Genomic DNA, 13,068 nt, shown 5'->3' on the forward strand with positions numbered 1-13,068 from the left:
CATACTCCGCACCCATCGCTGCCCTGCCCTTTGCACTGTACAAACCCCGCCCCGTAGCTTCCCCGTGCACCGTGGACACCCCCTCCCCCATGAGGGCGGTGACCGTGACGATGACTGTGAGGTGACTACGCTGCCCACGGCCCCCAGCCTCCTCTCCCTACGGCGTCGGTGACATCACGAGAAGCCCCGCCCCTTCCGGTCTCCCCTTCTCTTCCTCCCCCCGCACACCACCGCCCCCGCGCCAGAGTGATTCCAGAGAGCGCGCGCGGCGGCCGCAGCAGCAGCGTCGTCGCTGGCTCTGAGCGGCCGCTTCGCATTCAGCCTCCTCCCTCCCCGGAACAGCGCGCGGCGGCGGCGGCGGCGGCATCGACCGACCGACACCAGCGCCGGTTTCTGCGCGTGCGGCGGCGCTTCCATCCGGCCCCGGAGCCTCGCGGCGCAGCAGTAGCAGCGCGAGCCGGCGCGCGTGGAGTAGGAGGATCCGCCTCTCTTCTCCCCCTCCCCCCCGCGCGGCGCGTCTCTCTCCGCGCTGCTGCAGAAACAAAGGAGAGGAGCGGCGGCGGCGGCGTGAGCGCCTCACCGGGCCGGGACTCGCCCCGCTCGCGCCGGGACAGCCAACCCCTCCCCCCGCCGCCTTTGTCTGGCCGCAGCAGAACCGACCACTCGCCCGGGGCCCTCTCCAGCAGCCCCTTCGAGCAGGTCAGTGGCGCCCCGCGGCCTGTGTGTCTCCGCCGGCCGCCCTTCGGGGGTGGGGAGGGCCGAGCAGCGCGGGGGAGCGAGGGAGAAGGGCCCACAGCTCCTTAGAGCCCCGAGCAAAGGTCCCGGCCGGGGGGCGGGGAGGGGGCAGCGAATGGGGCCCTTAACAGCCCGATCCCCGCCGCCGGCCCTGGGGGAGTCCGCACCCGGGGTTCGCGGCTGCTGGGAAGAACAAAGAGCCGGAAGGGGCTTGGGAGGCCGGCGGCGCTGAGCGAGCGGCTGGGCGGCGTGACTCAGGGATTTTGAGAGGGGCCCAGCAGGCCTGGGGCTGCCGGTGGCCGGGCGAGGAACAAGGCACGTTGCCGCTCTCGCGGCTCCGGCTCGAACAGCGCTTGCCCCGCGTGCCCGGCCCCTGGCGAGTGTCTCCTGCCGCGGGAGGCTGGCGGCGCCCTTCCTTTCTGTTTATTTGTCTGGCTCGGCTTAATTTTGCCTTTGTCTGTGTCAATCTATATTCTCCGTGTATCTAGGGAGCGCCTCAGCTCCTCTTTCTAAAGCGCCAAATGCCCTGGGTCAGCCTGGGGTCTGGAGGAGGATGTCAGGATAAATAAAGATTTAGGTCAGCCAGCGCATTCTGCCCCATCATTGACGCAACTCCCATTTTAGAATTGATTTAGATATTGCTTTGATTTTTCTGTTCTTCTTTTCCCCTCACTAAGTCCGTTTTAAAATGTGAATTTATCTGGTGTGGCTATTGCAGTTTGCTTGTGGCTTGCTCAATAAAGCACTTTTGCATGGAGAACTAAAGTTCATTGCTGCTGTTTTATGGTATTTTGTAAAGCCCACTCCAAATTCATTGTTAATTATATTATTAAAGGGCCCTTGAGTTTAGCTGTAACTCACAACAAAATATCTCCTATATAGTCTTCAGCTGCTTACATATATATACTGTAGTATTTTCCTGCCCTTGGTTAACTTGTGTAACTAGCAGCTATCCAGATTACTGTAATAGAATCACTAGCTGAGCTAATGCAAGTTGCAAAACGTAGTTCCTTCTGTAAAAGGAAACAGGAGGGAACAAGAACCTTAACCTTTTAATCAGTCTCTTCCTTGCATCTAAAAAGGAACAAACTGTGATATGCAGGCAAATGCTTCTGTTGAAACCACCCACCCAAAAATGCTGAGTACTGTATATGTGTGAGCCGAGGCAGTGCAACAGCAGTCATCTTTTGGGCCTCAGATCATACTCAGCTGTTTTGTCTTTATGCTGTATGTTAAAAATGGTAATGGCTGTTTGAGATGACTAGCCCATGATGCTGCATTTTCTAAGTAGAATTTAAGAATGTCTCCCTCTCTCTTCAGAGAGGAAGCTGTAATCATCCTGTTAATTGGATTTTATATTTCTCCATTACAGTGGGTGTATGCTTTGCTGCTTTAGTTCTGTGGGTTGTGTAGGAGTTGGCAACCTTTTGAGCTATAAATAGAAGCTGATTTCAGAGGCCCCTGTTGACGAGGTTGTGTGTTTGAGCCTCTTGCTCAGCCTGTCACATTGCAGCCTTGTGACAGGCGGAAGCTAATGCATTCACCCATGTGACCTAAGCTTCTGAGAAATACTAAGGAAAGCAGGCACACATGTGATACTATTATAAGCTGGTTTTCTAAGGGAAAGACAGAACTGAATGTGTGACATTAAGTGGATGACTGCTAAATTATGAAGTCCCATCCTAGTTGGCAGCTGCTGCTGTGTGACAAGCAAAACACTTCTGTCATAAAAGAGCTTGAAACAGTTAGGTTTATGAAACCCATAGTCATTTGAATTTCCCCTTTACATTAATCCAAAGGTACAAAGAGCATAATTTAGTTTCTGGTTGATAAATACTTATTAATGGATGATGAAGGTATGTTTGTCTTCATGCTGGTGTGTGCTTTTTAAAGGAAACATTAGTCAGGTGATACTTGTACCTGGTACAAGAAAAATGAAATGGCACAATTTCTTTAACAGTCACTGGAAAATAACTTGTCCTTTTTAATTAGGGGCATATATTTCTCGTAGGGAAAGAATGTGCTGACAGGAGCTATGAAAGTGCTTGTATTTACATTATATCCAAAACAACAATTAAAACCTAAAAATAGATTTAAATAGCATGTGGTAAAACATGTTTACAACATATTCATTTTTAAGAGGAGCAAGTTGGAGTAATGGAGACTCATTCATGGATGCTGACAGGTCTAAAATTATTAAAAGGGACACCACTCACTTAAAATTAGCACTTCTATCCTCTGAATATCTAAATTGTAAAGCCTAAAATTACTATAGATTAGAAGAAAATATTTTCTGTATTTTTAGGTCATCTGGCAGCACTTCATATAGTCCATTGTTTGTGCTGCATAGCTGATCAGTTCAATCTGCATGGGTCCTTAAAATAAATAGAAGTGGTTGTAAAACCACAGTTCGGTAGGAGAAGCCTGTGGCAAGTGTCAAAAAGGCAGGTCTTGTACTCAAGGTACTAAACTAGAGATCTAGATCAAGAGATGTCACAAATTATCTGAGTGACCTTGTGCAAGTCACCTAATTTCTTTGCTTCGATTCCAGATCTGTAAAAGGTACATGTAATTGTTCCTTTTTGCCCCTTGATATGCCTTGTCTAGTTTGTAAATTTTCTGGGTCAGGGATTGTTTGTGTATTTACAGTACTTGCTATAGTGGGCCCTAAATCTCCCTTGGAGCCACATAGTGATATGATACCCCAGCGTAGTTTCAGCTACTATAGTATCTCTAAAGAAAGGCTTATCACCCTTAGGAGATGCAGACCTTTAATTTACAGAACGTATGTTTTGGTCCATAGCAAGCACCTATGTATCAACATATGTATATTGGGTTGCTGTGAATCTTAAACTTGTCTTTTCAAATATCTGTAATTCACTTTGGATGTTACTAGAGAGGGAGACACTAATATGGAGAGGCTGTTTTGTCAAAATATCTAGCTCTTTTCAAGCTTTGAAAAGTTCAATGTGCCCCCAAAGGTGTATTGTTTTAAAACACAATTTTTCTAATGGCCCAGTCTAATATTTTAATTTGTCCTGGATTTGTAGCAGATCACTTGATTATACTGTGCTCCTGTTATAATAGTGCTCTTGGGAGCCAAGGATTCATTGTTATATCAAGTTTTCTACTAAACTCGCATTGCAGCGATAAATCACTAGTGAAGGTGAGGTATTTATTTTGTTAATTTTTGCTGTTCATGTTATGCAGAGGTGAGGACTTTTATTATCCAATGCCAGACATGGGTACCTTGCTATAAATTCTTTAGCCAGAGTATTTTGCTGAGCTTATGGAAATGAGTAGGCTGTGTAAATGGATGTCTTTTAGCAGCCAAAGTCATTTCTTGCAAGATTTCTGTTCAAGTTTGTTGCAAATGCAACGTTTAAAGCACTGTGAAATAAATTCATGGTGTTTCAGAAATGCCCACAGATTCCAAATACGGAAGATTCTGCACACATGTTGCTGCCAGTTAACATACAGTGTCCTCTTTCATACACAACAAGACTACTTACTCTATTTTGGAAATTATTTCTATAGTTAGAAGTGCGTATTGAAATTGACCCACATGTCATATAAGCAGTAAAGGCAGTTTATTTGCTGTTTAGTCTGATAAATAGATTATATTAATTTCCAGAGTTGATTAGTGTACACAGATTTGGTGTGGCTTATTCAGTGGATCTGACTTCTTCAGGAATAGAAATTAGCCAAAGTGAGTGACAGGTGACACACAGGAAATGTTGAAATATTTTTCTCCTAGGATTTTATAAAGGTATAAAAATATCAATGCTTTCCATTACTGCAACTTTACATAACACAAATGTAGCCTTTGTTAAGAATGCTGACATCATTAGAAAAAGTAAAGGTACTAATGACTGTCTCATACAAACTGTGATCGATTTTGGTGACATGCCAACTTTTAATGCAGTTTTCTGGTTTTATTTACAGCACAGAGATGGCTCAGGAGACAAACCAGACCCCAGGGCCCATGCTGTGTAGTACCGGATGTGGATTTTATGGGAATCCTAGGACAAATGGAATGTGCTCCGTCTGCTACAAAGAACATCTTCAGCGACAGCAGAATAGTGGCAGAATCAGTCCAATGGGTAAACTTTTTTATTAGGAGAAATCATGTCTGAGAAGATGGCAGGAATTGTAGGACAAATGTTAGAGGCAGGAACATCTGCAATGGCTATGCTGAAAACAAGCAATGATTTGGGGTGGGGGTTAGCAACGAATAAAACTATTATGTTCATTTGTACATTCTGGACAACGCACTATGCTTGCTGCCCCACCCTAAGTCTCTGCTGAGCACTTGATCCATATATTTAGATGATCACTTTAGTTGTATTTCATTGGCATGCAGTTTTAAAGACACAAAGCAATCTAATAAAATATCAAGTAAATGGGTGAGAACAGCTAAACTAATATTATACATAAGTGTGCTTGAGTAGTTGATATTAATTTATATTCTACGCATTTACTTAACTTTCAAATTTCTGTTACATAGGAGCAGCCAGTGGTTCAAGCAGTCCTACCTCAGACTCTGCATCAGTTCAGAGAGTAGATGCTAGCTTAAACTGTGAAGGTGCTGCTGGCAGCACATCTGACAAATTAAGGTAAGTTGTAGATTACTGTTTTGAGGCTAAACTGAGTTAAATCTATAAAACCAATAGAGGGTTTATACTTAAAACAATCATGGACTAGGCATACTGATATCACCTTATTGTAGTTAGTTTTTGGAGGAATAAATAGCTGACAAACTGTGCCTGGTGGAGAACTATAATTGACCAATGCTTTGTGAACTTGATTGAAGATGTAGTGGTAGCATTTGAGAATTCTGATGTAAGTGGTATATGATGTTTGGCATTGGACTGTTGGATATTACAAGAACGCTTTCTTGACTCTTAGCTGAACAGCAGTTTGCTACATAGCTCCTTCGGTCTTCTAGAGCAGTATTTCTCAACATTTTTGATACCAGGGACTGTCTTGCTGCCTTCCTAAACTGTGTCAGGGAGATCTCAGGGACTGGTGCTGGTGCACAGACCAGCTGTTAAGAAACACTGTTGTAGAATGAGTTGAAGTAATTATTAAAAGAAGCCTTTTTCATTATTTTCTTTAAATATGGTAGAAGCTACCTCTGTAATGGCAAAACAAATAGTTTAAACTGCTGAGAATATTTAAGTAGAGTTTGGACAACACATGCATTTAGTGTAAACTCAAAACTAACATGAATTGCTTTTCTCATTGAATGTAACAGAAATGTGCCTGTTGCTGCCTTGCCCGTAACACAGCAAATGACAGAAATGAGCATTTCAAGAGAGGAAAAAGTAACACCGAAAACAGAGACAACCGAGCCAGGTGTGCCATCAAATTAACTTTGAATACAACTAGTGGCTTTTAACAGAAGTTGACAGTTTATATTACCGTCTCTTCCCTCACCATCATAACACTGTCATAGGAACAATATTAAAAATGGAAGGTGGTGGTTCTGAATATTTGAGTATACATTGTAGTGCAGAGAAAAATAGCTGGGGCTAAATTTAACAGTTGGACATGCACACAATTCCCATTGACGAATTTGACAAGAGAGCAAGTTTGGCTCTTAAACTTGCAGTTTAAATTTTGAAACACTTAGAATGTACCCTATTGTTGTTTTAGAATTGTAAGGGAAAAGAACAGAGGGCTAAAATGGTAGAAATCGCTGTTGAAAATCTAAGAGTAGCTTTGTCTTAAATTTCTGTTGGCTTGTGTATTCAGCCGTATTAGAGAAGGAAATGCAGCTTTTATGGAGGATAAATAATTACTTGAGCTTACTGGCTAAACATATTTTAAGAGAATATTTCTTTTATAACTCTGTCCCAGGGCTGTGCTCTTAGTTTAATGCATGTAACAGACTTGTCTAAAGGACAGACTGATCAAGCACCTGTGGGTATAATTGATCCATTGTTCTTGAATTGGAGTGAACTTAACAGTTGGGCCATATTTTCATAATCCAAGCGGATACTTTAGAAGTTGTACTTTTATGTTGGGAAGGTTGCAGATACCTTACAATGGTATTATTTAAATTAAAGAAAAGTTAGAGCATTAATCTTTTTTGTGAAAAGCAGGTCTACGCCAACAGCTACCAAGTCCTTGAACCAATATTTTTGTTAAACTGTCACATACAAGTTTGAATGATGTGTAATTATTCTACAGCTACTAACACCGATATTGTCTCTTTTCCTTTTTCCCATTTGGTGTGTCTCCTTCAAAACACTTCATTTAAATAGCTTTATAAAATTGGTGTTTGTTTTGTAAATGCTGCCATGGTTTTACAAGAGATTTTTTTCTGTGATACTTAAACAAAATTATCATTTTTCAAAACTGGAAAAACCTGAAGGCTAAGAGTTGCAGGAAGATTTCAGTAACTAGCCCTTTATTTCTGTGTAGGGTTTGAGCTGCTTTAATGTCTTGCATTAAACTGTTTTGTATTCATACTTAAGCTCTGGCTATTTGGGATGTAAAAGACGTGCATCAGTAATATGATTCTGTGACATGGATTGATAAATACAAGTGTATTTATTGCTCTGATGTTTTTTGGGGTGTGTACAGAGTTTAAGGAGACTTTTATAAGCTATGCAAGTTTCAAATTATCTCCTGTAACTCAGTTGTGTGCCTTTTAACAATGCATCTTGAGGTCATACCTGAGAGCGCCAATGAGGAAGGAAACAGTACATGTAAAATAAGGTAGTAATGACACTGTGGCAAGTGAGTCAAATTGAAAATTCTTGTTAACAGTTAAAATTGGTTACCAAATTGCAGAAGTCATCTTTGAAACTGATAACTTGTAAGCTTCTGATCTCCTTGGGGATGAACAGATGACTAATTTACAGGCTAATAGTAAATGCCTCTGTGGAACTCAAAACTCAGGGTATTACTGCAATTTAGATGGAAAGGAACAGAAATTGCATACTGGAAGTCCATGTAAATACCTGGGAAACCTTAAGTTGATCTCTTTTCCTTCCCCTCCCCCCCCCTCCTCTCCCCCCCCCCCCCCCCCCAACCCCCCGGGCTTTGAAATCTTTACACTGGCATTCTTCCAGCTTATTTGGATCTTTAGGAAAACTGTTATCTGCTCCAGTGTGTTTTCTGCAGTCCGTATTCCTTAAACTCTGCATATGGCCACTCAACGGGTATCTTAAAGCCAGTTTTGCCTGACCATAGAATCTAGCCTCTAATTTTGTTTTTATCAAGTCCTTGTATTGTGCCTACTGTAGTATCTGAGCACTTTTCAAAATTAAGTAACTTATTTGTAGACTGTTCACATCTTCCTTTTCTTCCTCCATCCAGCAGCACCTAGGATTTCTTTGATTCATTCTTTCAGAACAGGAGGGAAAAAAGTCATGGGGGAAATTGTATCGAAGAGGAAGGACTTGTTCATCTTAAGTTATGACAAGATTTAGGTTCATTGTCATCTGCCACTCTTTAAGAGAACATCATTGGGCGGGCTTGCTGAAAAGGCTTTGGCTGCTCCTCTCACTAATCTTGTCCTGTTTGAGTTTGGTAGTCTACAAGTATCACAGATGTTTGGAGGGATCATGATCACAAAGAAGAAAGATGTCCTCTGAACAGACTTGGTCAAAGCCCATTTAGCATTTTGAGGATAAATACTAGGACTTGATCCATTCACTTAGTGGGTAGTCATTAGAGACCTGAGCACTAGTGTTGTGTCCTTCAACTTTTATCGCATGTGGATTTGTGCTTGTGGTCACAAATGCATGGAATACTATGGCTTGGGTCAGAATTATACCTGACAGGATGCGATCTTCTGGCAAGCTATAGAAAGAAGGGTGTTTTACTTGCTCCTGTTGCTATTTGGAGGTCTAGTATTGGATCCAAAACCACATACCATTTTGAAACAGTAGGAAAGATGCCCTGTTTGGAAAAAACTTGATCTTTTCATTATTTCCCTCTACCCACCATCGCTTCAATTTTCCCAAGATTGAACTTCAGCTAGCTGCTCCTCCAGAAATAAATAAATATACCCAGGTACTGTGACAAGTAGTGTGGCTATTATTAGCATTTGGGATGAAGATATTTTGAGTATCTGTGTATTGTAGGCACTTCGGATTATGGCACCTGGCAATCTCTCCCAGAAGCTTGTAGATGTCAGAGTTGGGGAGAGAATGTGTAACACTCCATAAACAGTCTATCAAGAAAGGGTAAGCAAATAGGGCTTACCTGCGTTTACATGTCCCAATCTTTCAAGCAACTGAAACTTTTATCTGTTATTTCCATCTGTTTAATTTTGTCATTCATCTAGATTGTAAACTGTTTAGGGTGGGAACTGAACATGCTATATATGCTTAGCATGTTATTTTCAGATGTCTATAAGTGTGGGGTTTTTTTTAAACAAAGTCAAAACATACCTTGTTCAGAATTACTGGGTGTGATGGGGAACCTTAATGCAAACCACCCCTTTTAATGATTAAACATGTCTTTTTTTTAAAGTCACAGAGTCTTGACCCTTGTAAAACTACATTGCACTTTTGGACTTACAGTCCAAGAAAAGCTTCTTAAATGAAACTAGACTCAACCGGGACCCCAAATGTTCATGGGAGAAGCAACTGAAAACTAGCATTAGAATGAATGAGTCAGTTTAGCTATGCTACCTTTACTGCCGCGCTGAATTTACTGTAATACAAGAATGTCTAGGTTCAGCATAAATGTGGGCTGTTGCTCTTTTCTAAATTACTGAAGGAGTGCTTGTATGAGAAAGTGGAGAGCATTCTCATAGGCAAAGGTAACTCTTCTCTCTATGAGAATAGAGCTCATAGCAGGGAACTATGTGAACCAGTGGTGTAGTGATTCAAAAATTCAGCTGCTGTTGCAGTCTTAGGCCTGACCTACACTAGAAAATTAGGTTGGCATAACTGTCACTCAGGGATGTGAAAAATCCATACCCCTGTGCAGTGTAATTAACCTAAGTCCTTGTGTAAACCATGCTAGGTTGACAGAATTCTTCCATCAGTTTAGCTACCACCTCTTGGAGATTGATTACCTACACGACAGGAAAATCCCTCTCATTGGTGTGTAGGTAGTGTCTACATTGAAGCATTACTGTCTCACCTTGCATCCGAAGAAGTGGGTTGTAGCCCACGAAAGCTTATGCTCTAATAAATTTGTTAGTCTCTAAGGTGCCACAAGTACTCCTGTTCTTTTTGTCTCACCTGGCTATTGTTAGATTGGAAATTGTTACAAACAGTAGTGCATTAATCTGGATTGTTAATTGTGCAGTAAGTATTGTATAGCTTAATGCTTTTAGGGTTTTTCAATTTACTTGATTTCTGAAATAAAAAAACTTATGTACAATTTAGATTGTTTAAAGAGTAGGTGGTCACAATGCTTTACCTATTAAACACTGGGGGGAAATCTCTCAAAGGAATACTAAAAACACAACTATACACTTGGTTTACCATGTGACCTTAAATTTAAACTTTCCTGTATACGTTGATATTCAAAGTAGGTCTTATGGCTTACATAGCACTCACCGTGCACTTATGACACTTTCCATTCATAGTTCTTTATGTAGGTAGGTTAAATAAAGCTTACCCTTCTCTCCATTTTCGCATGTAAATGGTGAAGTGGCCATATTCCTGACTTACTAGTACTTGGTGTAATAGACACAGCTGAAGGTTTATAGCTAAAGACATCAGTATTCATATAAAATAACCTTATACATGGTATTGTATACGTTATGAATTTTGCATAGTTTCTGGGAAAGGAATGTAGTGTCTTGGGCTGTACCTACATTCTTGAACAAATGCTTGTTGAATTATTCAAAATTAATCTGGAGCTCTCATTTCAGTTTGCTTTATTTTTTTTTATTTTATTTTTTTTTTTTTTGCTTCTTCTCCCATAGTTGTTACTCAACCAAGTCCATCAGTATCTCAACCCAGTACTTCTCAGAATGAAGAGAGTGCTCCTGAATTGCCCAAACCAAAGAAGAACAGATGCTTCATGTGCAGAAAGAAGGTTGGCCTTACAGGTATATGAAAAGGCTTTGTCGATACTTAACCGCTTTTGTTGACTAGCATATGCATTTACTAGTTCTCTGGATTGAACTTTTGTATTTGGTATTTTGTAAAACTCATTTTGGGTAGGAAGCATTCCAAAAATCATTGGGATGAGACCCCGTGAAACAGCTGTGTTTTTTGAAATGCATGAAATCTTTGTTCTTCCTATGTTGCTCTTAACAGAACCGTTGTAAATATTTGGTTCTTTCTCTGTAGTGACTAAGCCTTAAAATCATAGTTTAGGTAGAGCTGAAAGTGAAACTGCTTCCTTTTGTTTGTACAGGATTTGACTGCCGATGTGGAAACTTGTTTTGTGGACTTCACCGTTACTCTGACAAGCACAACTGCCCATATGACTACAAAGCAGAAGCTGCAGCTAAAATCAGGAAAGAAAATCCAGTTGTTGTGGCTGAAAAAATCCAGAGAATATAAACTAACCTACTTGTGAAAAGACTGACTTTGTTTTTATTTTAATATATCCTAGGAAAACATTAAAGAGCAGATGCATGGCATTTTCTTTTGATGTTCTCCAGAGTTTTACTTTAGTCTTGTCTGTCTTATTGATATTTCAGGATGTTTGGGTGTTTGTTACAGGCAGAATTGGATAGATACAGCCCTTTTAAAATGTATATGCCCTCCCCAGAATAAAATTGGATTAATTAAGACCTGCACAGAAAGCTAAAAATGCACAGAGGACAAATTGTCTGGTTCACATGTGCCAAACAAATGTGTAAAATCTGCATGTCTGCAGCAGATCTGCCTTGTGGGAATGTAATTGAGGTATACCATCTTTGGCTAGTGTTACATGCCTGTTTGGGGGGAAAAGATACACCAGAAAAAAGTTGGCAGTCTACTTCTACCATAGTTAAATCTTCTCCTATCTTTAATTTCCACAATTCATTGTTTTGAAGCAGAATGTGACCTTACATAGAGGATCCACCTTACATAGAGGAGTGTTGGTGCCATATTTAAGATATAGTTAAAGTTGTTTAATGCAGCAGGAAAAGTGAGAAATTCTGAGACTTAAAGGGTGTGAATGATCCTGGAAATGACTACATTATATAGTTCAGAACAATCAGAGCAGGTTCCCAAAGGAAATGCCCTCTTAGAAACTTGATGAACTGGCCTGCAACAGAAGGTTTGTCTGCTTTACTCTTGCATAGCTAAAAATGTTGTGTAGCACAATGCTGTAAGATTTTTATTTACAAAAGAAAAAAAGCTATTTGTTTTTAGATTTACCACAGCAGCTCTATCAAGTAACAACAATATGTTGGCATCTAAGTTGCAAAGATATTTGAGCAGTTTAATTTTTCATGTATCTTCATGTTGGGTTCAAGAGAATAAGAGCTTTTTTTATTTAATAGTTTTTTAAATATAAGATGGCACCATTCTGCATGGAAAACCATACCCAACATGGCTGCTGTAGACTTAAGTGGTACCTGACACCACTCTGAGGGCTGCTTTATCATTTTTAATTGTATTTGGGTGTAGGACTCTAGTGTTCTTGGGTGTATTGCATGGGCTGCATTATCTACAGCATTGTACAATAACTCTAGAAAAGGCAGTATACTTCACTGATGCTTGTCTGGTAATATCACTTCTGTGTTATAATGGAAGTTTTTTTTGTGATGTATGAAACTTGTTTTTTATATAAATCAGTACAGTTTAGACTAGTGTTGTGGTAATGCCTGTTATCATCTGTAAATAGTTAACTATGTACACAAGGCGCTACTTCTGATTTTTATTGCAGTGTTCAGTCTTAGTTTTTACTTCACTATTAAAAGCATCAGGTTTTTTGCTTTAACTTTGTCCTTCAGTTCTGAGTTATTAGATATGCAAATGTGTACAGATAGTTCATATTTATGTATTGCACATAATCATGCTACCCAGCATCTATGCTATGTTGTATTATGTAAATAATAAAATCATGTACAGAGGGAAATAATTCCTTTTGTTATAGTTCATTGGGTTTTGAGTTACTGGGTAATACAAGGCTGTCTTGTGGATGGGGGAAGGGCTGCAACTTGTTTCTAGATTCTGCTATGTGGGATTTTTTTTTTCTATGTGCCTTAAGCCTGCATATTTCTAACCTGTTTGGCTTTCATTTACCAATTTAAGATTGCTTCTTTGGGTGAGAAAAGCATAGCAGATGGAATACAAACTAATTTTCTTGATGGCCAGATAATTTCACCAAATAACAGTAACATCATGTCTACAGGGAAGAAGGAGAGCATTAGCTGTGAACTTAAAGGCTTTTTCTTCTTACTGCTTTGCCTAC

The 13,068-nt window shown here is 40.5% G+C and overlaps 1 protein-coding gene across 1 annotated transcript; it reads left to right on the plus strand.

Moving 5' to 3' along the window:
- Window positions 1-366: 366 nt before the first annotated feature.
- ZFAND5 (zinc finger AN1-type containing 5) lies at window positions 367-12,594 on the plus strand. Its single transcript, XM_024211014.3, has 6 exons — window positions 367-699; window positions 4,681-4,838; window positions 5,243-5,351; window positions 5,993-6,093; window positions 10,637-10,762; window positions 11,074-12,594. Exons 2-6 carry the CDS (start codon window positions 4,688-4,690, stop codon window positions 11,220-11,222), a joined length of 636 nt encoding a protein of 211 aa, XP_024066782.1. The 5' UTR covers window positions 367-699; window positions 4,681-4,687; the 3' UTR covers window positions 11,223-12,594.
- Window positions 12,595-13,068: the final 474 nt, after the last annotated feature.

Source organism: Terrapene carolina, unplaced genomic scaffold, assembly GCF_002925995.2.
Source record: "Terrapene carolina triunguis isolate 2854851 unplaced genomic scaffold, T_m_triunguis-2.0 Scaffold113, whole genome shotgun sequence".
NCBI classification, from domain to species: Eukaryota; Metazoa; Chordata; order Testudines; family Emydidae; genus Terrapene; species Terrapene triunguis.